The 27,285-nt window shown below is 40.7% G+C and overlaps 1 protein-coding gene across 4 annotated transcripts; it reads right to left on the bottom strand.

Annotated features, from left to right (window-relative positions):
* Positions 1-407: 407 nt before the first annotated feature.
* On the bottom strand, positions 408-27,099 carry ZHX1 (zinc fingers and homeoboxes 1). 4 transcript variants are annotated; one of them, XM_066265733.1, is made up of 4 exons: positions 26,711-27,099; positions 19,061-19,177; positions 5,201-8,049; positions 408-1,955 (listed from the first exon to the last, which is right to left on the bottom strand). In XM_066265733.1, exon 3 carries the CDS (start codon positions 7,823-7,825, stop codon positions 5,204-5,206), a length of 2,622 nt encoding a protein of 873 aa, XP_066121830.1. In that variant the 5' UTR covers positions 7,826-8,049; positions 19,061-19,177; positions 26,711-27,099; the 3' UTR covers positions 408-1,955; positions 5,201-5,203. The 4 variants fall into 4 exon arrangements, with proteins under 4 accessions (XP_066121830.1, XP_066121832.1, XP_066121831.1 ...); XM_066265735.1 differs by having other exon boundaries at positions 19,065-19,177; XM_066265734.1 differs by having other exon boundaries at positions 26,798-27,099.
* Positions 27,100-27,285: the final 186 nt, after the last annotated feature.

The raw sequence follows: 27,285 nt of genomic DNA, 5'->3' as shown, positions 1-27,285 counted from the left end.
ATGCAATTGGATTGTACACTTAAAAAAGTCATAAGGTAAATTTTGTTATGTCTATTTTACCACATTAAAAAAAAACTCAGTTAATAAAATGGGAAAAAAGTCACTGAAAACTACTAATCACAGCTTTTATTTTGTATTCAAGGACACAACCAGGAAAAGAGGGTTCTTTTGCTCTGTCAAATAAATATATTTAAAAGCTAGCAAACATCAGAGCAGAATTAAGTGCCGAGTCTATAAAGAGACAGGAGGGAACATTACTAACAGTTATTTATAGCTATACAAAGTTAACATATTGTAAGGGAAACATAACTATATTAAAGGCTTCATACTTGTCCAATACTTGACATTTCAGATTCTGAAAACATGATAATTATTGCCAAGCAAAACTCAGACCACATTAGCAATGGTTTAAAAAAAGGGAGCAATTTAATTATTATAATACAGAGTGCTTTAGGAAGTTTTTAAACGTGTAAAAGAAAGAACAGTTTAGTGCATTAAATTGTTACAGTCTTTACATTGCTTCTTTTAAAAAAAGTTAACAGTAGTATGAAAAAGCCGCCCACAATGCCAGCTGTCTGAGTGAAGAAATCAGCTAAACTGCAGCATTTTGGATTTACTAATAAAGCTATAGTTAAAAAATGAAAAGTTTACAAAAATGAAAGCAGCATGCATATTCAAGGCTTTTTCATAACATTTTCATTAGCTGACAAACATTTAGGTAAAAACGAGAGCTTAATATTTATTATTCATTAAATTAAACTGGCCAAGCCCACTACATCTGGTCATTCAGAAAAACAAAAACAAAACACACTTTAAAATCCAAAGCTAACTGAACCGAACATTTCTTCTATGAGAAAAGCACATTTTGAAAAATGGTCCTATAGTCACGAAAGAAAAGGTCCTTCTCGACATGAAAGAACAGCACCGGGCTTCACGAAGTTTATAAGCTAGTAGGAACTTTCAGTCCCCTGACAGGGCAAGAGTTAACAGTGACACTCCCATGATTCATTAGTGAAAAGCTAACTTTTACCTCATTATGATCAATTCAGAATTTTTTCTCTATTCACTGAAATTGTTACACAAAGTAGAATTTCACTGAACAATGATTCTTGAAAGTTCTGATCAGACACCTGTACAAACATATTTGATTTCCAAATGATTGGTACAGTATTTATTTCAGAGTTTCACCTATCCAAATTCTTATGCCAGTTTCTTTTCCTCCTTCAGTGTAGATTATCTTCAGTTTAATAAAAAGCAAATTCAGCCTTGAATGAAAAAGTTAACAGAAACATTACAAGTAGTAATAGTGGTACCCACGAAAGATCCAATCATTAAGGGTCAATGATACCACAAAATCTTAATTGTTCCAACATGTGTCAATAATAGGTTGTATTTTCACTTACACTGGAAATGTATAAGCCCATGCATAACTTTTTATCTTCATGCAGGGCCTGATAAATAAAACACAGAAATAAATCAGGTTTGTCTTTTTCCTGTTTCTAACAATTTTTACTCTGAAAAATGTTTGGTCACTCAAAGCTATAAGCTTAAAACATATATCAAAGAATACAGACAATAAGGCCCATCTCACTAGACATACAGTATTACGCTGGACAGAATATGAGGACAAGCTCTAGTGGTCATTAAACCCCCTCCAGAAGTCTAAGAATCAGAATGTCTCCATTGTATCAGAATAAAAATGTACTGTATTAAAATTTGAATTTTTTACAAGTTGTTTTGTAATTAGTGTTCTATTTACATTGCAGAACTTTCACCAGCTGCAGTAGTTTAACTTTGGCACAACAGTAAGTTCCATTTCTTTTGGGAATTGGATCCTATTTTTTGAGAATGTGTCTGCCCCCAAACGTTTTCAGTGTCATTAAAGATTGGGCCCATTCACAGTAAATCAGACATCTTGAGTTGAAGAATTGATTCTCCTCCAACGTTTCAGGCAGCTATAAAAGAAAAACATAATAAGAGAACTAAAAATTTAGAGAAAACCATATCTTAATGTTTACCACTTTTAGAAACAAATATGACACAGATTAGCCACAAAAACACATCCTCTGTAGTAATACTGAGATCACTTGCCATGTATTTTATATAATGCACTACATTTCTGTGTGCAACTCCTCTGCGTGTTTTACATATACCAGATTTGCTGATAGTTTCCACCTCCATGTAATATTTATTTAAAAATTGTTAGTAGGAAATAGATATTTCATTGTCAGTATTTGTAATAAACAAACTATGAAATCTAAACTCATGGTTTATTTTTTTGTATTTAATATAGCAGGTCCTCGAATAACTGATTTGTTCAACATTGTTTTGTTATAACATTGAGGAGATGCTGCAGGAACTTAACTATTATTTTTCTGCTATTTAAGTTTTATTTTTAAAATTTTCAAATTTTACTTATATTTTTTAGGAACTTAACTCTTGTTTATATCAATCAGCCTAGGGTACAGCTGGCTTCCTTATACATCACTTTGCTTAAAGTCCCAGAATCTACCGACGACGCTAAGTGAGGAGGTGCTGTACACAGCGGCCTGTGCCAAAGACAGGAAACACAACGCAGCGTTTTGGATCTCGCTCCCAGGCATGTGTCCTTATTTTGGCCCAAATAAACTCTTATAAAAGTTGAGGGGGAAAAAGACTTATGTACAGATATCCCCCTTATCCAAGGTTTCGCTTTCTGTGGTTTCAGTTACTTGTGGTCCACCACCACAGTCCAAGAATATTAAATGGAAAATTCCAGAATAAACAATTCATAAATTTTAAATTGCGTGCTGTTCTGAGCAGCATGATGAAACCTCACACCATCCCCCGGTCCTGCCTGGCAGTGACTCTCCCCTCGGTCTGGCACAGCCCCGCCTTTAACACTACCTGCCTGCTTGCCACTTAGTCCCCCTCCGGGTTATCAGATCAGTTCTCAGAGAGAGACAAACAGGGAAAGAACCACATTCACATAACTTTTAGTACAGTATATTATCATTGTTCTATTGTTCTTTATTTAATCTTTTACTGTGCCTCATATATAAACTTTATCAGAGGTATTTATGTATAGAAAAAAACAGTTTATGTAGGGCTTGGTCCTAGCTGCAGTTTCAGACACCCACTGGGGGCGCTGGAACACCCCCCAAGGGTAAGGGGCCAGCAGTATCTTACTGTGTGCTATTTTGGAAAGGTTTTGGTTACTTTTTTTTGTAAGTTGAACTATATTTAAATGAAAAAATAACTACTTAAGAGGAAACTTACAGTGAATCCTTTTATAAGATGAAAAATTATTTTAAGTCAATGCTTGCTAATTAATGTCTTTCATCATTTTAGACTTTGGCATATTTTAAAAGGAAGGCAAACCTGTATACATACCACAAACATACATGTATAACATGTATGACACAATTTTTTGAAAGCTGTGACTTTGTGTGAATTTTTTGACCATGGTACCTACTAGAGTATTAATATATAACATAAGGATTATCCACACACACTTAAAGTAAGGTCAAACTAAATTATACAAGAGTTCACATTATTTTTAGAAGATAGTAATTCCCTACAAAATCACTGCAGAGGTTACTACAACAACAATTCCTTGTGGCAAAAATTTTGTTGATTTAATCTTGGCTGAGAGCACATTCTTGTGTTTAGCAATGAAAAAATGCCTGTTAAAAATATTTGATGTATCTGGGTCAGAAGAAAGCCTGTCCTGAAGATGTCTGACATTAGGAAATGGAGAACTGCGCTTCCGGAGACAGCTGTACAAAACTGTTGAACTTGTGACTTACAGTACGTTTCATCTATAACCTGAATGAGATTTATTCAAAAGTAGGTTCATATTTAGTTTCATCTGTTTCTCTGCCTGAAAAAAAAAATGTTAATGAAAAGAAAACCTGGAAAAAGATTGCTAAGAAGTAAGAATAGTGCCGGGTACATAGTAACTTCTCTATAAGTAATTGTTATCACAAAAATAAATAAAACCAGGGAGGAAGGCGTGAGGGAAGGAAGGAGATACTGTGCAGAATCAGAGCATAAAAATGGAGGAGGGGAGAGGGATGTGAGAAGCTAAGGCAATTCATAAATATGTGCTTCGATCAGGAGGGTCTGGGCACCGTTCCTCCTCACGGTCTGACAGCACTGCAGTGATTTCTGCGTCACAAGATGTTTGGGACTGGTAGACATATACAGACACTTCAGGAGAACTGCATTGTTTTTTTAAAAAGTGTAGTTTTATCCTGGAACACTGCAAAGCCAAAAGTAAGTAAGGAATACTATGCTACTGAATTCCGTAAGTATTAAGAACTGAAGTGATAACTCCAAATCTGGGATCTGATTTGCAACTACAGTGAAATTTTAATTAATGCAACCTATAAAGGATGAAGATTTAAGGAATATGCCAAACCTGGCACTTTTATGACTAAAGGGAGATATTTTAACCAAATACAGTGTTTCTGCTGGTAGCAGGCTTGTTTTATATCAAAGAATGAAAAGACATTTTAGGCAACTGAGTTAATTTATAGCAAATCTGTTGTTTACCTTTTGATTTTTAAAAGAGAAATAATTTATATTACAGTTTTCAAAAACAGATGCCACCTAAGCAAACATGGAGTTTATATATAGCCTAAAACAGACCTTTGGCTTTTAAAAGAAAAAAATATTGAGTAATTTTAATACATAAAGCATTTTAAACTCTAGTTAAAATTTAATAGTTTGGGGGGGGCAATACAATGAATAAAAAAATACCCATTTCACCTAGTTTCCTAAAACTGAGCCATCCTCACCCCTGTGGCAAGTCTTTCCTTCGGTATACATTTCCCCTTCTTTTTAGTGTTCGTTTTTGAATTCTTTCCTTAAATAGGCAAAAAATGAAGGTTTAGTGAAAAGGAGGGTTGCAAAAAAATACATTTTAGTTATCTTTCACATTTGTGAATTCCTTCCCTCCCACCAGTCTCCCTTCTCAGAGAACGGGCAACTTTCCCTTAAAACAAAGTAAGAAACATTTCATTTAAAGGATAATTAAAGCAACATTAAACTCTACATAATAATCATAATTGGACTACACATGATAATTATATATGTCTTGGCTATACTCGTAACACCGTATGAGGTAAAAGAGAAACTAGCTTAGAAAGAAACTAAAAGCAGGCAGCTGTTCTACATGCGTGTGGTGGAGGAATATATACTCAGATTAAAAACTTACATTTCAGTCATCTGATTTAGAAAGCTTCCGCTTCACATGTTGTGGGGGTTCCCAAGTGTCACTATCATCTGTTTCTTCTTCATCCTCTTCCTGATCATCAATAACTTCATCGTCCTCCTCGTTTTCCTCAAATAATTCTATCCCTAACTCAGATCTTCTCTGTCTTTCGGCAAACCATTCTCTCACCTGCTCATAGCCCATATGTGACTTGTTAACAAGCTCATCGAGGTCTTGCTCATTAAGAAATTTGTGCTTCAGGTAATAATCCTTAAGTATTGCAGTTCCAGTTTTAAACTTGATAAGTGATGGTCCCCTGTCCCAGTTGTTCATTCTCTTGCCTCCTCTGGGCCGCCCGCGTGGCCTTCCTCTTCCCCTTCCTTTGGGCCTCCCTCTCCCCCTTCTCCTAAGGGAAGACAGACCATTCATGCTACTCGAGTTGGAGCTTTGATAGTAGTAGTACCATTTTAAGTTTCCATTTTTCCAAGCATAACGGGTATCCCCAAACCAACTCACTATGTCTGTTCTAGCAAGCCCAGTTTCTTTGGCCAACTTGTCATATTCTTCTGGGGATGGCCACTGCGTTCGGACAAATGCGCTTTTGAGCATGTGCAACTGATCAGGTGTTTTTTTACATATCTTGCCTGTACTCCCTGACTTAGGGGCGCCAGGTTCATCTCCGGGAGAAGTTTCTCCCACTTCTTCTTTGGAACTACCTGCATTAGTTTCATCTATTTCCATTTTTTCTTCCTTTAAAGCTTTTGATTTCTTTTTCTCTGTAAACCAAGCATCAATCTCCCTCCTGGTCAGTTTGGTTTGCGCTCTTAACCTATTTAATTCTTCATCTGTCAATACGGAGCTGTTGAGAAAACTTGCCTGAAGGACCCGCAGCTGCTCTGCTGTCTTCTCTTTAAACTTCTGGGGAGTGAAGTCGGGGAAGGGATTCCAGGACTGTTTGTGCTGCGCAGTAACAGCAGTTGGGGACTCCGTGGTTTCATCGCTGGAGTCTATGATGATGGTGGTGGAGGAATCGTTGTTGAGATGTATGCACTGGTTACTCTTTGAATTCCTCTGGTTGTACCTCGTGTCACTAAACCATTTTTTAATCTCTCCTTTAGTCAGGCCTGTGATTTTCATAAGTCTGACAATTTCGGAGTCATGGGGAAACTGATTTTTAAGGTAGCTGACTTTCAATTCTGCCAATTGCTCCTTAGTCTTTTTGGCCCGGATGCCAAAGGAATCAGGGTTTGCCAGTGCGGTTTCATGTTTGACCAGCTGAGGAGGGGTGGCTGCCGCCGTTGCTGGCTTCGTTTCTGCAGCAGGCGGAGCAGCGGGGGCCGGACTCTTCTGCACGCTGGTCTGATGTGGCACCCCTGCCACCGTCAAGGCTATCGGTGCTGTTACCGGCAAGGTGTTTGTCCCAGCCAGTTGCGTGAGGACCAGGCCTGGCTGCCCGACTATTTGGCATGTCTGTAAAATGGAGGGTAGGCCGTTACTCCCCGCAGAAATGTGTGTGGGAATAACAGTTATGGTCTGAGGTACGGTGTGCACTGTTCCGTTGAACTGCTTTCTTCTTGCCTCCTCTACTTCCTCGGGAGTCCAGCTCACGCCATGTTTCAGACGCTGCGCTGAAAACCATATCTTGATCTGTTCCTCTGTGTATTTTGCTTGAGCAGAAAGAACAGTAATTTCGGACATTGTTGGATAAGGGAATTTGTTATAGGTGTTAAGCAAAAGGGGGTTGTTATCCAATGCAGCATTGTAGGTAGGAATGCTATTGACTGGGATTAAGACTTTGGGAATCAAACTGGAATTCTGCTGAGCGGACACAGCAGTGATCACCTGTGCTAAGCCTGGAAGAACTGCGGCGGGGGTCACTACTGTGCTGGCGGCGTTGGGGTGGAGTCTGTTGACAATGGAAGTACTAGTATTAGATTCGGAAGCCGAAGACCTTGGACTTTCCACGGTTTCTTCATGGTCTGGTTTGATGTCCTTCTCTTTCTCTTCTGGAACATCCTCAGCTGAGTTATGATGGACTGTAATCCGTTTGTTCTCCACTTTATTTTTCATCATTTTCATGATGGGAGTTTTACTGATGGATATTCCTGGAGAGGACACTTCTGTCGATTCAGCTGGCTCTGAGTTCTCTTCTTTAACAAAACTACCATCAAAAGTCAGATCGTTTATGGTTTGTTCAAAGATTGTCTGGTTATTGCGTTTCACCATAGTCAACTTAAAATTCTCTTCTCCTGGGTGGTACTTCAGATTATGCTCCGAAAGTGCATCATACCTTTTGGTAAGAAAATTGCATTCAACACAAACATAGGAGGAATTTAGCACTACGTTGGGATGTTCTGAATCCACATGAAAAGTAAACATATTTAGGTCTGGAGTTTGAAAAGTACAATATTTACATTCATAGCCACCTTCGACTTTTTTATTTTGCTGATTGTCAGAATCCACAGACTCGTGAACTTCTTCGTCACTTGAGATGCTCTCTGCTCTGGTGTTTTCCACCGGCGTGAGTACAGGAGGCCCTTCATCCACATCTGATATCAGCTCGAGGTCTGGATCCTGTTCACTGGCAAGGACCATGCAGGGCGTTGTGGATTTCCGCCTGCTTGCCATTCTGATGTTATGGGGAAAACTCAGTGGTGATTGAGAAGCATCGAGGCTTAAAACTGTTCAGTATTCTTCATTTGAAAACAATGGCTTTTGATTCTTCAAGTCTGTTTTTGTGCTCAACAAGTCTCATTAGCAGCTTTTTCATGGTGCAATCAAGTTTAGAGCTTATTGTTGTCAGATAAAAGACTGTTGAATTGCTGAAATTTTTGAAGCACAACTCCAATCACCTACATTAAAATAGATGTAAAAATGTTTTTTAAATGAGTGATTATGATCTTTTAGACAAATTACAATTATATTTCATTTGTATGAAGTTGTTGGATAGCTCAGTTTATAACTAGATCTAGAGTAAGACCAGCCCAGGAAAAATGTCCTCGAAGAGTCAGAATAGATGACTCCAAGCCCTCACTGAAGGTTGTGTGCTGTACTCAAGGGGCAGCACACAGACTGTCCACTTGGATTTTTCAGCTAGCTCTACATATTGGGAGGGAAGTCGAGGAAAGAGTTTGCTTTGGTAAGACTAGTATCAATGTGAAATGATAATCCATTAACAAGGGAGGAACTTTAAAACTATAAAAAACAGTCTCATATACTCAGAAACTATGGCCATTAAGTGTATAAGAAATTCAACCCATCAGTATGTCCTCTTCTTCCTCCTCGTCTGTCTCATCCCAACAGCACGCCCCAGGATGGCGAAGAAGCATAGACAGAATATGAATGATCAACGTTTCAGAAATATTCTTCTTAATCATTTTCCACAATGCTACTAGAATTTGAAGAGCACATCTAATCACCTCAGTCTCCTGACTGAAAGTGTTTGAAAGAATCAAGTCCAGACTCCTGAAGCCACACACAGTTCCCTTCACGCCTGGCTCCCGCTTCAGTCTCCTGACCCCCACTCCCTTATGCTCAAGCGCAGCGGCAGTGACTGCTGTTCCAGGCACACTCAACGCAGCCGACCCCAGGCCGGAACACGCCTGTGCACTTGGTGGGGTGATCTGTCTGCTTTACAGTCCACCTTCTGGCTTTAACTCAGCCTGGCCTCCTCCCGGTTTATTTTCTAGTTTAGCACTGACCGTGTTGCAGTAGAAAAATGTTACATTTCTGTCCCACAACTAACCCGTCAGTATAGGTGCATATTTCATTATTTTTTTCTTTTTTTAAGTATAGCTTTACTGAGATATAACAAAGCCCTTGCCACTCTGAATTGAGCCAACAGCCATTATATCTTTAAGCTCACGCTCTCCAGCTGATGTATCTTGGATGACTTCTGGTCCATTTCTATATCCCCTTTGCATTTGAGAACCCAGGAAGTAGGAACTCACTAAATGTTTATTAACTTGAATCAGAATGAATAGGAAAGCAGTCCTACAGAACTAGACACACCATGACAACGTCACCATAGAGAACAGTACCTGAAATTAGTAAGAATGACCTTGAATTATCAAGAAAAAGTGCATTGTTTGTACAAATACATTTTTTAAATATTTCAAATAAAATTTTGATGCTAAATCAGTTAAAGTAGATGTACTTCTGAAATGTACAAGAAATAAAAATGGAGTAAGAGATCTTATTCTCTATCACAAATTAGAACTGTTCATTTACTAGCACAATCCTTGTCCTTGCTGAACTGAGAAGGGTTTGCTTCGAAGATTATAAAGCAAAACCAGGTATCTCTGAGGAGATACACTGACTCAGTAAAGGGAAAAGCATTTGTAGAAAACAGGGCTGTCCAAAGAGAACGCACTGCACTGCCTTTGAAGGCGGTAAGATCCTTCTCACTAAGATTATTCAAATACATGCTGCATATACTTTGTTGAACCCAAGCCACAGATGGAAAGTTGGACTAACTGCCCCTTGATCCCTGAGTTCCCATATTGTGAAATAAAGACCATCAGCTTAGTATTAAGAGTAGTATCAACAGTCAAGTTCCCTACTCTCAAAGGTGTCATTCTTTTTTAAAAATAAAATTTCTTTGATTTCTAAGGAAAATAAAGAAATCTGAAATTAGAAACTCTTTTTTTTGTGTGTGTGTATTTTTCTGAAGCTGGAAACGGGGAGAGACAGTCCAACAGACTCCCGCATGCGCCCGACCAGGATCCACCCGGAACGCCCACCAGGGGCGACGCTCTGCCCACCAGGGGGCGATGCTCTGTCCCTCCGGGGCGTCGCTCTGCCACGACCAGAGCCACTCTAGCACCTGGGGCAGAGGCCAAGGAGCCATCCCCAGCGCCCGGGCCATCTCTGCTCCAATGGAGTCTTGGCTGCGGGAGGGGAAGAGAGAGACAGAGAGGAAGGGGTGGGGGAAGCAAATGGGCGCTTCTCCTGTGTGCCCTGGCCGGGAATCGAACCCGGGTCCCCCGCACGCCAGAAGAAACTATTTCTTAACTACACGATATAAACTAAGCTAATGTCACCTCTCCTATTCAATTCAATAAGGACACTACTGTTTTGTTCAAGTATTAACATAGCTGTTTGATTATTTTGTCATTAGAAACAGGGAATTCCTCAAGAAGCCTTAAAGAAGGGAAGGAGTACAATGACAGGGAAGGAGAAGAGATGAAGGGCCGGGAGTGAGCTATTTTGTGATTGTTATTCTCCGAGAATCACAGATTATGTTAATTTGGGTCTACTAATGGCTAAAAGTCAAAGATATATACCTGATAAGGGGTTAATATCCAAAATTTATCCAGAACTCATACAATTCAACATGAAAAACAAAACAAAAACAATCCCATTAAAAAATGAGAAGAAGACCCAAATAGACACTTCTGCAAAGAGGACATGTGGATTGTCAATAGACATATGAAAGGATGCTCAACATTACTAATCACCAGAGAAATGAAATTAAAACCACAATGAGGTATCACCAACACACCTGTCAGAATTGCTATCATCAGTAAATCAATAAACAAGCATTGATGAGGATGTGGAGAAAAGGGAACTCTCATGCACTGTTTGTGGGAATGCAGACTGATATAGCCACTATGGAAAACAATATGGGGGGTCCTCAAAATATTAAAAATGGAACTATCTTATGACCCAGCAATTCCGTTTCTCAGTATATACCTGAAGAAACCCAAAACATTAATTCAAAAGGATTTATGCACCCCTATGTTCATTGCAGTGTTATTTACAAGATATGATAGCAATTCAAGTGCCCATCAATAGGTGAGTGGATAAAAAAGTGGTGGTAAAAACACACAATGGGATATTACTCAGCCATAAAAAAGAATGATATGTTACCATTTGTGAGAACATGCATGGACCTAGAGGGTATTATGCTAAGTAAAATAAGTCAGTCAGAGAAAGACAAATACCATATGATTTCACTTATATATGGAATCTAAAGGACAATCTAAATGAACAACAAAACAGAGACATTAATAGACAAAAAGAACACGCTGATGGTTACCGGAGGGGAAGGGGATTGGAGGACTGGATGGAAAAGGTGACAGGATTACGAAGTAGAAATTGGTAGTTACAAAACAGTCATAGGATGTACACTACAGCATAGGGAATAACAGTCAATACTGTAATAACTACACTGGAAATATGGGGGGGGGCGATCACTTTGTAAAGTACATGACTAACCACTAGGCATACACCTGAAACTAAAACACAATAATACTGAATGTAAACTGTAATTGAAAAATAAAATTTTTAATGTCAAAGATAGTTTTTTCCCCTGAAACTATCTTTCCTGAAAGTGGTGGTTTTCAAATGTTTTATTGTAAGCAAGGGGGCCCTTTCTTCTAACAAAATTCTATGAGAAGCCCCAGTGCTAAACAGATAAAAGAGGAGCTGTCTGATTAGAGAAATCAAGAGGCTGAACTACTTCCTGACTCCCTCCCATAGATCCTACAATCCCTACTTCTACCTCTGATGGGTTCAGAGATGTGTTTGATGGCCTTTGCCTTAAAAACGTAAATGCTTTTTTTTTTTTTTTTTGCATTTTTCTGAAGCTGGAAACAGGGAGAGACAGTCAGACAGACTCCCGCATGCGCCCGACCGGGATCCACCCGGCACGCCCACCAGGGGCGATGCTCTGCCCACCAGGGGGCGATGCTCTGCCCCTCCGGGGCGTCGCTCTGCCGCGACCAGAGCCACTCTAGCGCCTGGGGCAGCGGCCAAGGAGCCATCCCCAGCGCCGGGGCCATCCCTGCTCCAATGGAGCCTGGGCTGCGGGAGGGGAAGAGAGAGACAGAGAGGAAGGAGGGGGGTGGAGAAGCAAATGGGCGCTTCTCCTATGTGCCCTGGCCGGGAATCAAACCCAGGTCCCCCGCACACCAGGCCGACGCTCTACCGCTGGCTAACCGGCCAGGGCCAAATGCTTTTGAGATAATATCTCAGTTTCATCAAAAATCCTCCCAGCTTGCCAGTGCTGAGCCATGAAATTGGAAAACTAATCTGAAGTGAATGCAAGGTGTCCTTTTAAGCTGTCTCACTGCAGAAGTCAGACCCAGGGCAGGCACCCAGGCGCAGGACGGAGTAGCCAGTACCGAGAGACACAGAAGAGAAGCCCGAGAAGCTAACGTCTCTGTTGTTCTGGTTCTCTAACTCTTGGGTTAAACTTTTTTATCTTACCTAGCATAATAATAGGAACATGCTACCAAATTATTACTATATTTCTCTTCCTTATAGCTTATTAACTCAGAATAGTCAGTTTGTAAGAATTTAAGCAGATATAAACACATTTTAAAAACTTAAACAGCCTGACCAGGCGGTGGCGCAGTGGATAGAGCGTTGGACTGGGATGCAGACGACCCGGGTTCGAGACCCCCGAGGTCTCCAGTTGGAGTGCAGGCTCATCTGGTTTGAGGAAAAGCCCACCAGCTTGAACCCAAGGTCGCTGGCTCCAGCAAGGGGTTACTCAGTCTGCTGAAGGCCCGTGGTCAAGGCACATATGAGAAAGCAATCAATGAACAACTAAGGTGTTGCAACGCGCAATGAAAAACTAATGATCGATGCTTCTCATCTCTCTCCATTCCTGTCTGTCTGTCCCTGTATATCCCTCTCTATGACTTACTCTCTGTCTCTGTAAAAAATAAATAAAAATTAAAAAAAAAACTTAAACATTTTTTTGCTAAAGTCATGAAAATTACAAAACATTCATACATTACATTACAATCTAATGATGTATATACACACGACTGTGCTTTTTTCTTTTTAAAGCAATATAGTTAAATTTAAGTAAGCTACTTAAAGAGAGGCTTGAAAAAAAAGTCTTCATTAATGTAAAAACCTAAAAATCTGATTATCTTGGATATTACAGACTGCCCAAACCTCAGGTTACTTCTATACCCAACTATATATATATATATATATATATAGACTGTTTCCTCTTTACTCCTAAAACTGTTCACATTTTGCCAACTAAATCAGAGTCAGTAAAATATTTAACATATTTCTAAAGGGAGACTGAGAATTCCCAGAAGAGCCTCAAGATGTGGTCCAGCGGCTCAATTCTGCAATCATCCCTGTCCAGTACATACCTAAGCACAGACCACAGCACACACTGAGGCCTCCTCGGCATCCTATGAAAAGTCAGAACTCGGGGGGAAGCAAGGGCCTCAGAGAAATCACCCTATTTTTATGGAAGAAGTAACCCAGGCCTAGAGGAATAAGCTCATGGAGGCACTGTGGTATAAGGTGAAACTACAGGTTTTGGAGTCTCCTCTGTCACTTGGTTGTCAGATAGTTGGAAAAGTTTCTCAGTATCAACCTCAGTTTTGCCACCTATCAAACCAAGACTCTTCAACAAATTCATTCCACAACTATTTGTTGAATGTCAACCATGTGCCAGGCACTGTATTAGGCACTAGACATACAGTGGTGAGCTAGCCATTGAGCAAGGAAAAGAGCCAGTAAACAATGACTTAGAATAACTACCAATGCCGTGAGGAAGCATCGGATGATATGCGCACACTGTGGGAGGCTTCTAGAAAAGAAACAGAAGGCTGCCCTGGAGGCAGGAAGAATAGTGGGAGCTACCTCAGAGGCTGATGGGAACAAAACGCTTCTCTACTGTGATCCGCAGTAGGCAACTAATTACTGCTCATTTCCAGGCCCTGAACATTTCTTTTGGGAGACGGAATACTGTGTACTTAGCATCCCTGTCTTTCCTTTCCCCTCTCTCCAGGAACTCAATGAGCTGCCAGACCACACAGACTGCACTGAAAAGCAGAAGGAGTAAAAATACCAAGGAAGAATTTCTATCGTGTGATTTTCATTCATCTCCTTTATCAATAATGTGCAGTGGGGCTGGGATGGGGAAATTGCCACACAGAAATCACTATTAGCTGACAGACATTTTATCTTCTATTTGAAGATCAACTAGAAACAGAACTCAAAATCAATTTGGATAATCTTGCACTATTTACCTGTATAAAAGGGTTAAAGTTCAGTTGCACAACTGAGTAGTGAAATGGCTTTGTAATTAAAACACAATTAAAGTGCCCTGGCCGGGTAGCTCAGCTGGTTAGAGCACTGTCCTAAAACACCAAGGTTGCAGGTTTGATCCCCGGTCAGGGCACACACAGGAAGCAACCAGTGAATGCACAAATAAGTGGAACAACAAATCGTTGTTTCTCTCCATATATAAAATAAGAAAAAAAGATTTTAGAAAACACAATTTGAATGACCAGGCGGTGGCGCAGTGGATAGAGTGTCAGACTGGGATGCAGAAGACCCAGGTTGGAGTCCCCGAGGTCGCCAGCTTAAGCGTGGGCTCATCTGGTTTGAGCAAAAATTCACCAGCTTGGACCCAAGGTCGCTGGCTCAAGCAAGGGGTCACTCGGTCTGCTGAAGGCCCGTGGTCAAGGCACATATGAGAAAGCAATCAATGAACAACTAAGGTGTCGCAATGCGCAATGAAAAACTGATGATTGATGCTTCTCATCTCTCCGTTCCTGTCTGTCTGTCCCTGTCTATCCCTCACTCTGACTCTCTCTCTGTCTCTGTAAAAAAATAAAATAAAAAATAATTAAAAAAACACACAATTAAAGTGAAGTCTGCCAATAAAAAAATATATATACTCTAAATGCATCTAGCACTGTAAATATAGTTACATTTAAAAACTATTTTCAGTTACCTTTCAGTAGAGAAATATGGTAAAAAGCAACCAATCAAATCAATTGTTATACTGCCATCAAAAGAGTAATTAAGGAATATGAAAAAATTACCCATTTACTTGTTTTTTTTAAATCAAACAAAATTTGCATATACTTATGAAATTACTTGGGGAAAATATGTATGCATGTGGGTAAAAACTAGATGAGAATATAAACAAATAAAATTTCACATGAGATGGGTGAAATTTTTGTGTATAGTATTTACAAGTTTTCTTTATAATTGTTATAATATTGCTTTATCATAAACTATTACAAAAAATAGTTTCAATGCCTGAAAATTGCAGACTAAAATCTTTCTATGGTCATTTCTGTATAGCATTCAGATGTATTCCAGATATGTTCTGGAGCTCCTGCCGCAGGTCTAAGAGTCGAGACTGGTCCTAGGAGGCCTCCAGGGGACCCAGCATCCCCAGGGTAAGCCTCGGCCAAGCCAGTTGCCATGGTTCTGTCTGCACCCTGGCTGGTCTCCTGAGCGTAGGTTGCTCCTTAATCAATTCATGACTCTACACTTGCCAAAATAATTACAACAAAGTTTCTCTCCAGAAAAGCATTTAATGAAAGCAAAATTTATTTCATCACAGTATAAAAATTTTGGACAGTTCTAATAGCAGTCCTTACGTGGTCAGAAAGAATGTCTGTTTAGCTCTCTCCAGGGCCCAATACAGTGCCAATCAAGGCCCCAATAATATTTGCTGGAAAGAAATAAAAAACCTTCAAAATATATCTGTATTATATATTGTAACATACATTTTAGTTTGCAAAGCATTCATTTATATAGGAGCTATAAAGAACAACTGTGCTTGCTTTATAGTTGATTACTTTCAATGGTAAATTCCTTACTAATAAAATTTCCTTAAATATTAGAATATTAAAATCTTTCAATAGAAAACATTCTACTTATTAAAATAGAGCAATGAATATTCAACAAATATTTACCAACGTCTATAATTCTGTTGTAACAGGTCAGTTTTATGCATGAACAGTGTACATCTAAATTTATGGACCATGTAAGAATGAAACAGGGGAGAGAAATTCATTCAAAGAATTAGTCTTCATAAGAAAGCAAATGCAAATTTTAACTTGGAATTATTGTTTCTGTTCCAAGAGAAACTATACTTTAATAGTGTAACATTTTTTAAAAGATTAAAATATAGTTCTCAATGGAATGCACTAAAAAGCAAGTGGATTGTTTCAAATTCAATGCTTCATACTAAAAAAAAGGTCCAAAATTTTATAGTTAAGCAGAGCTATAACTACACTGAATTTCCAAGCCTCTATTTTTTTTGGCTGTCTTATACTTCAAATTAAATGATTAACAGATAGCAGTTTATTGGCCTAGTTAGCCACAAAAGCATGTTATTTGGTAAGGTTTTATGTGAACAAAAACAAACTTTGTTTTTTATAACAATCCTGGGTCAAATAAGACCATTTAGAAGATATCTATAATTTTTAAGGATCATGTTAGTTTTGACCTAGTACCAATGAAATAAAGCTGTTCTTAGGGTAGCTGAAATCTATAAACTGGAACTGGAATATGGATTCATACACACACTGAAAGTTCTTTGGACTCTGTATTCTAAATAGTTTCACTCCCCTCTTGCTGAGTCATTTTGTTTAGCCAGTTGAAAATACTTATTTTTTACATGTTTGTATTCAAACTAAAAGTTAGAAATCCACCCAAAATCATAGAATGTTTCAAATAATAGTAGAAACAAAGAATAATGGGATCAAATGAAAACAAAGGATATCCCCCATGGAAAAAAATTATAAAAAAAGTGTTCTAGAGGATGTATTTTTTTAAATTAAACAAAAATATTTTGGCCTTTACACATGAGGCATTTTTCAAAGCTAAAATATAAAAATATTTAGAAATAGCAGTTAAGTTCTTTAAAAAAAATTAAATGAGATATCTGAGAACCTAAATTTGTATCCACAACAAATGCTATTTTTAAGTTACTGTAATCTAGAATTATTAACTTAAAGATAAATGTCAAGAAAATTTCTAAAATGTTCTCAAGACAATCAAAATTCAAGTATGAAGGTGAATACAGACAGGAATGCATGTGTTAAAAATAAAAGCATCTAAAAAATTGTGGCCAAAGATAATCTAATTTCTGAAGATTCCTTTGTTAATGCTAATTAAGGCTTACAGGTTTAGAAACTCCATCCTCTTTCCTGGTTTTTTCCACCTGAGAAAGCTGACCTTAATACTGCTCAAGATTAAAGGAAGAATCCGAGCCAGACAGATTTCTCCTGGCAAGCCCTACCCCAAGATTTGAGGAGTGAAGTATCCTTTTGAAAGGTCTCCAAGCACTAACAACCTAGGTTTCCGCCTTCTCCTGGCATGTCCGAGAGAGAGAGAGAGAGAGAGAGAGAGAGAGAGAGAGAGAGAGAGTGTGTGTGTGTGTGTGTGTGTCTGTAGGGGGCATGTAACGTATTAAGAGTGATACATAAACTAGCACTAAAATGAAATCTCCTATCTTTGTTATTTAAATTTGTATGATTCCAAAGTAGTTTTCTGCTGAAAATAGCTTTCCCCTACTTTTCTCAAGGAGGTGTGTAAGTCCTTCACAGAGGGTCTGACACAAGAAGGCTATTCCTTCTTTTTTTTTTTTTAGAAGTATCTCCACTTTTTTTTTTAAGATTTTATTTATTTTATTTATTTATTTATTATAGAGAGGGAAGACGAGAGAGAGAGAGAGAGAGAAAGAGAGAGAGAGAGAGAGAAGGGGAGGAGCAGGAAGCATCAACTCCCATATGTGCCTTGACCCGGGAAGCCAGGGTTTTGAACCAGCAACCTCAGCGTTTCCAGGTTGACGCTTTATCCACTGCGCCACCGCAGGTCAGGCAAGAAGGCTATTCTTGATTCCAAGTGAGATTATCACTGAGGCAGAGGAATCATTCCTCTGTCCGTTTTCTTCCCCCTTTATAAAATACAGTAATTATTACCTATTTCACTCAGGATATAATCATTCAATTTCTAAAAATACTTTGAAATATAATAGTAATTAGATTGGGAGTATCAACTTGTAAGGACTCATTGATTTTAAAAAATGAAAGTGAGCCTGACCAGGTGGTGGCGCAGTGGATAGAGCGTTGGACTGGGATGTGGAAGGACCCAGGTTCGAGACCCCGAGGTCGCCAGCTTGAGCGCGGGCTCATCTGGCTTGAGCAAAGAGCTCACCAGCTTGGACCCAAGGTCGCTGGCTCCAGCAGGGGGTTACTCGGTCTGCTGAAGGCCCACAGTCAAGGCACATGTGAGAAAGCAATCAATGAACAACTAAGAAGTCGCAACGCGCAACGAGAAACTGATGATTGATGCTTCTCATCTCTCTCTGTTCCTGTCTGTCTGTCCCTGTCTATCTCTGCCTCTGGAAAAAAAAAAAAAAAAAAAATGAAAGTGAACCACCATATGAATGGTTATGTAATCTTCCTTAGTACTTTCTGGAATCATCTAAAATAACAACTGAACTAAAGTATAAATATTTCAGAGTATATTATATAATTTAATGCTTCTTATACAAGCCAATATATTAGCAGGTAAGTAAAACATAAGTGTAATTATGTAAAATATATTCAAATATTTAAATAATGGTACATTTAACCTAAAATCTTTATTCATATCCTAATTTTATAATTATAATTATTATTAGCAGACTATATATTGAAAAAATATTTTTCAGGACTTGTTCTTGAAGCATTTTTCTGGGTATAGGCAAAAGAACAGTAAAATTTCTGGATCAGTTTCTCCACATTAAACATCTCTGCCCTCACAACTTTCATTTGTCTTATTTACCACTGTTACCATAGTACCTGCTACAGTGCCTGAAACAGAGAAATTCAGCAAATATAAATTGAAAAGTCAACTATAAATATAGCACACAGATTTGTTATGAAGTGTAATGCTGTTTCTTCTGAAATTAAAGCAACCAACACACCTTTATTTTTTAAAGTTTGAAAGTACATTTCTTAAACAAGTGTTAGGAATAAATCTGCTGCTTTAATAAAAGCTTTTAAAATTTTAGCCCAACATAGTGTCAGGGAATCTGAAGTGAGCACATTCAGTACCTGGAGTTTTACATAAACGAAACAATGGAACACATACTTGCCATAGCTTCCTCAGCATTCTGTTCTTTGACACGGAAGGGTGTCTCTTCAAATTAGGAGGTGTTTAGCTCAGGCCATCATTACCAACAGGTCCAAAGTACCTATCTGCCATCTCCTACAAAAAAGTAACAGCACTTTATTATTCTAGATATGATTCAGTCTTGGTTAGGAAACTTTCAAGTTTATGCCTTGGCTCTTTAAAAATAAATGTAATTTTGGCCCTGGCTGGTTGGCTCAGCGGTAGAGCGTCGGCCTGGCGTGCGGGGGACCCGGGTTCGATTCCCGGCCAGGGCACATAGGAGAAGCGCCCATTTGCTTCTCCACCCCCCCTTCCTAAATGCCAAACCCAATATTAGTAAGAAATACAAAAATTGAAGACTACACATTAAAAAATTCTATGTTATATAAAACCACCAAGTCACTATTATGCTATTTTTAATAAAAATTTTCAAAATGTGAATATATGCAGAATTTCATAGGAAAGCTAAGATTAAGAAATAGGGAATTGTAAAGAATTACTACACAAAAGTTATGAAAGAAAATTTAAAGCATGAGCTAGAAAGAGGTATATACAGGTATCTATATGTTTCTACATAAACCAACTGATATCTGTATCTTAATTGGAATAGAGGGGATTATTAATTCTGGCAATAAGCCAGTACCACTTAAATAACTAGTGGCACTCTACCCCTAAACATGTGATATCTAATAGGCCCTGGCCGGTTGGCTCAGCGGTGGAGCTTCGGCCTGGCGTGCGGGGGACCCAGGTTTGATTCCCGGCCAGGGCACATAGGGGAGGCGCCCATTTGCTTCTCCACCCCCACCCCCTCCTTCCTCTCTGTCTCTCTCTTCCCCTCCCGCAGCCGAGGCTCCATTGGAGCAAAGATGGCCCGGGCGCTGGGGATGGCTCCTTGGCCTCTGCCCCAGGCGCTAGAGTGGCTCTGGTCACGCAGAGCGACGCCCCAGAGGGGCAGAGCATTGCCCCCTGGTGGGCAGAGCGTAGCCCCTGGTGGGTGTGCCGGGTGGATCCCAGTCGGGCGCATGCGGGAGTCTGTCTGTCTCTCCCTGTTTCCAGCTTCAGAAAAATACAAAAAAAAAAAAAAAAAAAAAAGAAAAAAAATGTGATATCTAATAGAATAACTGGTGTTTAACTCTTGTTTTTGCAAGAGAACTACGACCAAATGTCTTTTCTTTTTTCCAAATGTCTTTTCAATCAATGCATTGTGAAACATTAAATTGTACAAACAAACTGAAAATCATTCTCTGAAAACTCAAATCTGTGTCCAAAAATGTTGTGGTATATTACTCAGTTAAATCAATCAGGAAAATTTAATAAAAACTGTAATTGTTTCTGTTATTAAATAACAGGAAATAATGCTTTTGAAAGGTTGAATCATTTTTGTTGCTCTTTAAGCGCCGAAAGCCTGTAACCATGGTGAATGAGTATTCAGGAAGATGATTTCCCCCTAATACTTTATCCTTTGATTCTTGCCAATATTATAGACAAGCTCACAACGAGCCCTCTTAGGTCAAGAAATAATGTAAATCCAGGCCTTGACTGGTTGGCTCAGTGGTAGAGCATCAACCTGGTATGTGGATGTCCTGCGTTCGATTTTGGGTCAGGGCACACAGGAGAAGCAACTATCTGCTTCTCCCCCCCCCTTCTCTCTTTCTCTCTCTCTCCCCCCTCCCCCTGCAGTCATGGCTCAATTGGTTTGAGCAGATTGGCCCAGGCCACTGAGGATGGCTCCGTGGAGCCTCTGCCTCAGGTGCTAAAAATTGTTTGGTTGTAAGCATTGGCCCCAGATGGGAGTGTTGCAGGTGGATCCTGGTTGGGGCACATGCAGGAGTCTGTCTCTCTATATCCCCACCCTTCTCTCACTTGGAAAAGAAGGAAAAAAAATAATGTAAATCCACCAATCATTTAATAAAATACTTCTAGGTGAAGTTAAAGTGTAGCTTGAATAGTTACACTATTTTCATGAAAAGCAAAAGAGCATTTTCCTGGTAAGTGCAGTGGAGCATCCTGTTATCTCTGCAGCCTGGGACTCTACAATTTCATTTCCTGGTATCTCCTTGTTCCGCTCTCCTTAGCCATCCATCTACAGGATGTGGGCTAGAAGAGAAGATAGGAAACAGCTGCCAAAGAGGGGAGGTTATTTTCCAAAATGAATTATTAATGTTATAGGAAATTGGTAACCTATTTGAATCCACTCTTAAATCACACGGTAATTGCAAGATGTTTTACTGAAGGGGCGTCTCTTGAGAAGAGCCAGACGTGTGAAGGCACAAAGAAACTAGAGGAGCAAGAGATACGCTTCTCCATACTTCTGGGTGAAAAGCATACATTCCTGATGTTACTTCAGTTCCTTATACTGGGATTACTTTAAACACTTCTCTCTAATTCACAGTATCTTTTTTTTTTTTTTTTTTTTTTACGGAGACAGAGAGAGAGTCAGAGAGAGAGACAGACAGGAACAAAGAGAGATGAGAAGCATCAGTCACTGGTTTTTCGTTGCAACACCTTAGTTGTTCATTGATTGCTGTCTCACATGTGTCTTGACGGGGGGCTACAGCAAACCAAACAACCCCTTGCTCGAGCCAGAGACCCTGGGTCCAAGCTGGTGAGCTTTGCTCAAACCAGATGAGCCCACACTCAAGCTGGCAACCTCGGAGTCCCAAACCTGGGTCCTCCACATCCCAGTCCAACACTCCATCCACTGCGCCACCGCCCGGTCAGGCCACATTATATTTTTTAAATTTACGATTAGCATGAACTTCAAAAATTAAGTCATCTGAACTGTATACATTCTACAATAAAACAGATGAGTTGTATTGGTAGAGGATGGATTGCAAAAAAAGATGAAGCACTTGGGTTCTGGAACCAGATGGCATGGATTCAAATTCCACCTCTGTCATTTCTAGCTGTGTGGCCTTAGACAAGCGACTTAGCCTGTCTGTGCCATAGTTCCCTCATCTGTAAAATGGGGCTAATAATAATAGTACCTATTTAATAGGGTTGCTGTGAGGATTGAAAGAAATCACACACGTAAAGGGTTTGGAATATTTCTTGGTGTTATAAGTTTACAATTAGATTTTTCTGACTTTTATTTAGTTAGGTATTAACCATAACTTATAAAACAAAGGAAGTCTTTGTTTAATAGTTGTTAAATGTTGAAACAGTATGAAATATTTTAAAAGTCTGGGCAATAATCAATTTTATTTTCCATTTCACACCTTTCAGCATATTAAACGATGCTAGAGTAAGTTGGCTTTACCAGGTAGACATTAATCAATCATAATTCACACATACCCCCCCCACTCCAGCATACACTACTTTCTCTGCCCTCAGCTTCTGAGGAATCATTTGTCTATGACACATTTTAAGATTTTAAGGGGTGTTTCATACAACTAACAAACCTCTGATGTAAAAAAATCTTATCTTTATAATGAAGAAAAATTGTTCTCTTTTCACAATCCCCCATTCCCAAGTACAGTCCATGCCCAGAAGAGTTTTAAACAAACTTCTTTCTGACGATATTGGAAAGTAAAGGAAACAGGCTTACATAGAAGAAAAACGTAACTGTGAGTGAAATACTGAGAAACGTCAGAATCTCTATCTCCTTTCATTCCTCCCAACCATTGAAAAAAAGAGAAAGACCTTTGGGAAGGGGGAAAGACAGAAATCGTATGGTAAATATGAAATCACTAAAATTTAGTGACTAAATTATTTTACTTAAAATTATAAATATGTATATGATATGTCTACCACATCAGTGTTTCAATTTTCTTAGATAAGCTTTGATATTTTTAAAAAATCTAAATCTAAAATCTGAAAACAAAAATCCTGCATAAAATATGAGTTACTCAATTTTGGACTCCTTTGCATAAATGTCATTCTTCAACAGCTCACATATATTTCTTCTCCAAAGTACATCATCATATTTGTTTAGGCCAAAGATATGTAAGAACATCTTTATACCTCTTGAATACATTATGAAATTCTGGTCATAGAAACTACAAAGATTCAGTATTCTTAGGTATTCTCTAAGACCAAAACCTGGCAACTACCTTTAAAATATTACATGAGGCCCTGGCCAGTTGGCTCAGTGGTAGAGCGTCGGCCTGGCATGCGGGAGTCCCGGGTTTGATTCCTGACCAGGGCACACAGGAGAAGCGCCCATCTGCTTCTCCACCCCTCCCCCTCTCCTTCCTCTCTGTCTCTCTCTTGCCCTCCCACAGCTGAGGCTCCATTAGAGCAAAGTTTGCCCGGGCGCTGGGGATGGTTCCATGGCCTCTGCCTCAGGCGCTGCCTCTGATTGCAGCAGAGCAACGCCCCAGATGGGCAGAGCATCGCCCCCTGGTGGGCATGCCGGGTGGATCCTGCTCGGGTGCATACGGGAGTCTGACTGCCTCCCCGTTTCCAACTTTAGAAAAATACAAAAAAAAAAAAGAGTATTACTCTTAAAATCAATAAAATAAATAAAATAAAATATTACATGAATATTTACTTTAAAATTAATTGTATAAAATACAGATCTCTAAAATATAAACTCATATATATATATATATATATATATATATATCCTGATTAGTAATCAGCAGCTTCAGTCATGCAAGTCTGCTTAACTCATGACTACACTCTTAATATTCAAATCAGGAGAGTCTTTTGACCCAAAATCCCTAGTTCTACAATGTACATGAAAAGGTGATTTCCTCAGCTAAATTTGTTATCATTTTAACAATTTAAGGGTACTTCCATTTAAGAATAAAGCTATAATTTAAAGCAAATTAGTCCCAAATATCACATTATTGTGCCAAAGTAACATTACACAAAAGAAAATGTATAATATGTCATAACATCATCTTTTAGTTTTAACGTAAACTATAATACAAAAGGGAGAAAGTCTCCAAAATGAACCCACATTAAGCTCATTAATAAAATAGTTGAAAAACATTATTCACATTTTAAAAATATTTATTGATTTGAGTTGGGGGGAAAGAGGGAAAGAGAGAAGAAACACTGATTTGTTGTTCCACTTATTTATGCATTCACTGGTTGCTTCTTGTGCGTGCCCTGACTGGGGATCAAACCCACAAGCCTGGTGTATTGGGATGATGCTTTAATCAACTGAGCTACCCGGTCAGGGCCCACGTTTATTTTAAAAAAGAACTTATAATACAAGTATTATGAACGATGATGAAATAATTGGCACATCACTTATGGACTGTCCTCCAAATTCAGTGAAATAATCAGCTTGCAATTAGGAAAAGCCATGTACTAATGAGCATTCACAGTGCCGGCACATTTATGTTTTCCGCCTTAGCATATTTTCAAACCATCTGGCATCAGTGCCACTCTGGTTCACCAGCTTGGTCTGTTCAGAAGCGAATATGAAACCAGAGCTACATGCACTGGGGAAACCAAAGGACAGCACACGTGGAAAAATGTTCCAAATGTGCAGCTCTGCACTAGTTTATACTTGAAATGTGTTTTTAAAAACATTTCCATTGAGTATGTTAAGGCTTTTTAAAAAATAATAGAATGGTTCAAGAAATTGTATGGATCACAGCTGTCATCAGTTACCCAGATCTGTCTTTATTTTTCATTTTCATCCTGATCACTAAATGAAGCACGTGAAGAGGATCTTTCACAAAAAGGTTCGTTGATACATGAAATGCTATTATTTCCAAATTGAAAAGACTCAAGATTTCACAGTTTATTTTGCATAAATTTAGTCTATTCAATACTTAGCCTTAAAATGGTTAGAGTAAGAAAGAGAAACTGAGGGGAAAAAATATTCATGAAAACCCTTTTTCTTTTACACCCTGTTAAGAGCATTATTGTCTTTAGCAGCACTCACATTTCTTTTGCTTAAAATCAAGAGCCCGAATTGCTACTTAAGAAATAAAATGTATGGATATAGGAGGGTCACCATCCCTGTCAGAACAAGCTCCTGTTCATCCTCACTGTTGGCATAAAAACAACTTTTTCAGGATAATCTTTCAAAAGCAAAGATAATTCATGCAGCACTGTATAACACAAGTTAAAGCATGCAGACAAATACTGAGAAACAATGATCGATTCCAACAAACCTAAAGGTGCATTTATGTAGGTACTTAACACACACACTCCAAACCAACAGTCACTATTCCTGGGGGGAAGCTGCTTCTCTCTCCCTATCTGGGAACCACTCTATTTCCCAATCCTGTGATTTCCCCCTTTGCTGCTATCCTCTTCACATACAAGAGAAGTGCTTCTTTTCAAGTTACATGAAATCTCAACCTAATCACATTATATCTGCACCCGTTTCCCTTACATTTCCCCCTTCCCCAGCACGCAGAGATTAGCCTCTTCTCATGGTTTTATGTTTTTCTCTGTTTTTGTCTCCCCCCCTTTTAGTTTGTTTATTTTTGTTTTTGTTTTTTCCCTTTTTCTTCTTTTTGTCTCAGGGCTTTCTTTAGAGCTGGTGTGAGATGTCAGAACAGCGCTGTGGAATTCGGCTCTGCAGATCTCTTCCCTGTATTCCTGCTCTCGCCATCCCCTTTCGCTTCCTAATTCCCCTAACCGGAGTGACTCAATGAAGCCCTCCCTGCCACAGCTCGATCCTTCCCCAACGTAAGGATACCGAAGGAGGGTACCTGTTCCTTCGCCGGGGTTTTGCTCTTTCCTGTTAACTACAGAGAGGAGAGGTGGGAAGGACGTGTTGAAACAAAGAACTTCAAGTCCCTTTACCAAGAACTTTGGTGAAAACAAACAGGGACAGAGCATCCCTCAGGGCTCTTCTTCCCCGCCATCAGACCCGCTTCCTCTCCCATCTTCTTCCCTGCTCTTCATTCCCCGCAAGGATTAGATTGTTCCCCTTAGGCCCTGGGCTTGGTGAAGTCCCTGGTTAGCCTCCCCGTCTCTCTCCTGAAAGGGCCAGATGACATTTCCATTCTCCGTAATTAACTTCACCCTAAGTCCCAGGGCCTCCTCAAAACGTAATATAGCTCTTTAGGACTCAACTCGGAGTCTTGCCCCGAAACGGGTGCGCAGCGTTCCTGACGCGGGGCACAGCCTTCCCCGAATGTTCCCGGGCTCCAACCCCAGTGCCAGTGCGCGCACTCCTGCAAGAGAATCTCCCCTTACTTTGCGGCGGCGGGGTCCCCACGAGGCCACACGCCCCTCCCGGGCAGGGCTCCCGACCACTCCCGGGACCCTCCACACGGCGGGGTCCTCCATCCCGCGCGTACCCCCCTCGGAAGCTGCGTCTTCACTCCCCCAACAACCTCAAGTAGCTCAGTCCTCCGGCAGGCGGGGGGCTGGGGTCTTCCCTTCCAGAGCCCACCCTCACCCCGCAGCTCTCCCTGCCCCGGCCGTGCAGCCCCGAGAGCGCGAAGGGGCTCAGGGTCTGTCCCCAGCGGCGAGGCTCGGCGCTGGCCGGCCGGGTCCCTCCCCTCCGGACGCCCAGCGCCAGGTCCGCCCGCGACCCGCGAGGGCGCTCGGGTCCTGGGGGCTCTGCCCTGGGGCCGCCCTCCTCCGGCCCGTCCGCGCGCCGCTCGCCCTCCCGGGCCGCGCGCCGGCCACGGGCTCCGCGCTGCCGGTCCCCACAGCAGCCCCGGGAAGCCCCGGCCCGCTCGTCCCGGAACCGGCTCGCGCCGCTACCTGCAGGGGCCGCCGCGCCTCTCAGCGCCCCGCCGCCGCCATCTTGCATTTCAAAGCGGCTGTACTTTTCAGGGAGTCAACTCTGACCTGTGAACCCTACACCCGGAACCGCTCGGCGGGCTGTCACACGGCCTCGGAGCTCGGCAGGCCCTGCGGAACGTGGAGGGTCCGGGGGGGAGCGGGGCGAGGGGAAGCGCGCGCCCCAGCGGCCGGCTGCCGCGGGTGGGAGGAGGAGGAGGAGAGCCGGCGAGGCGGGGCCCGCCCGCGCGCGCACCCTCTGCGCGCCCCCGCCCCGCTCCGCGCCGGGCTCTCAGCTCCCAGACCCTGCTGCTCTACTGGGGTTCGACCCCGGCCTTTACGCCCCGATTGGCGCAGAGCCCGAGGGGGCCGCCCCGCCCCTCTGTCAACAGGAGCCCCGCCCCGATCTGCGTTGGCCCCGCCCACTTCGCAGAAAGCCGCTCCTCTAGGTCTCTAACTGGTCCCGCCCCTTGCCGGCGATAGCTCCGCCCCCTAACCAGAGAAGACAGGTCTTCATTCAGGTCTATCCAGAAGGCAGCCCTGCCTTCTGTCAGTTG

The sequence above is a fragment of the Saccopteryx bilineata genome, chromosome 3 (assembly GCF_036850765.1).
Source record: "Saccopteryx bilineata isolate mSacBil1 chromosome 3, mSacBil1_pri_phased_curated, whole genome shotgun sequence".
Taxonomy (NCBI): Eukaryota; Metazoa; Chordata; class Mammalia; order Chiroptera; family Emballonuridae; genus Saccopteryx; species Saccopteryx bilineata.
The sequence above is the reverse complement of the archived record's forward strand: the minus strand, read 5'-3'. Positions and strand labels throughout refer to the sequence as shown.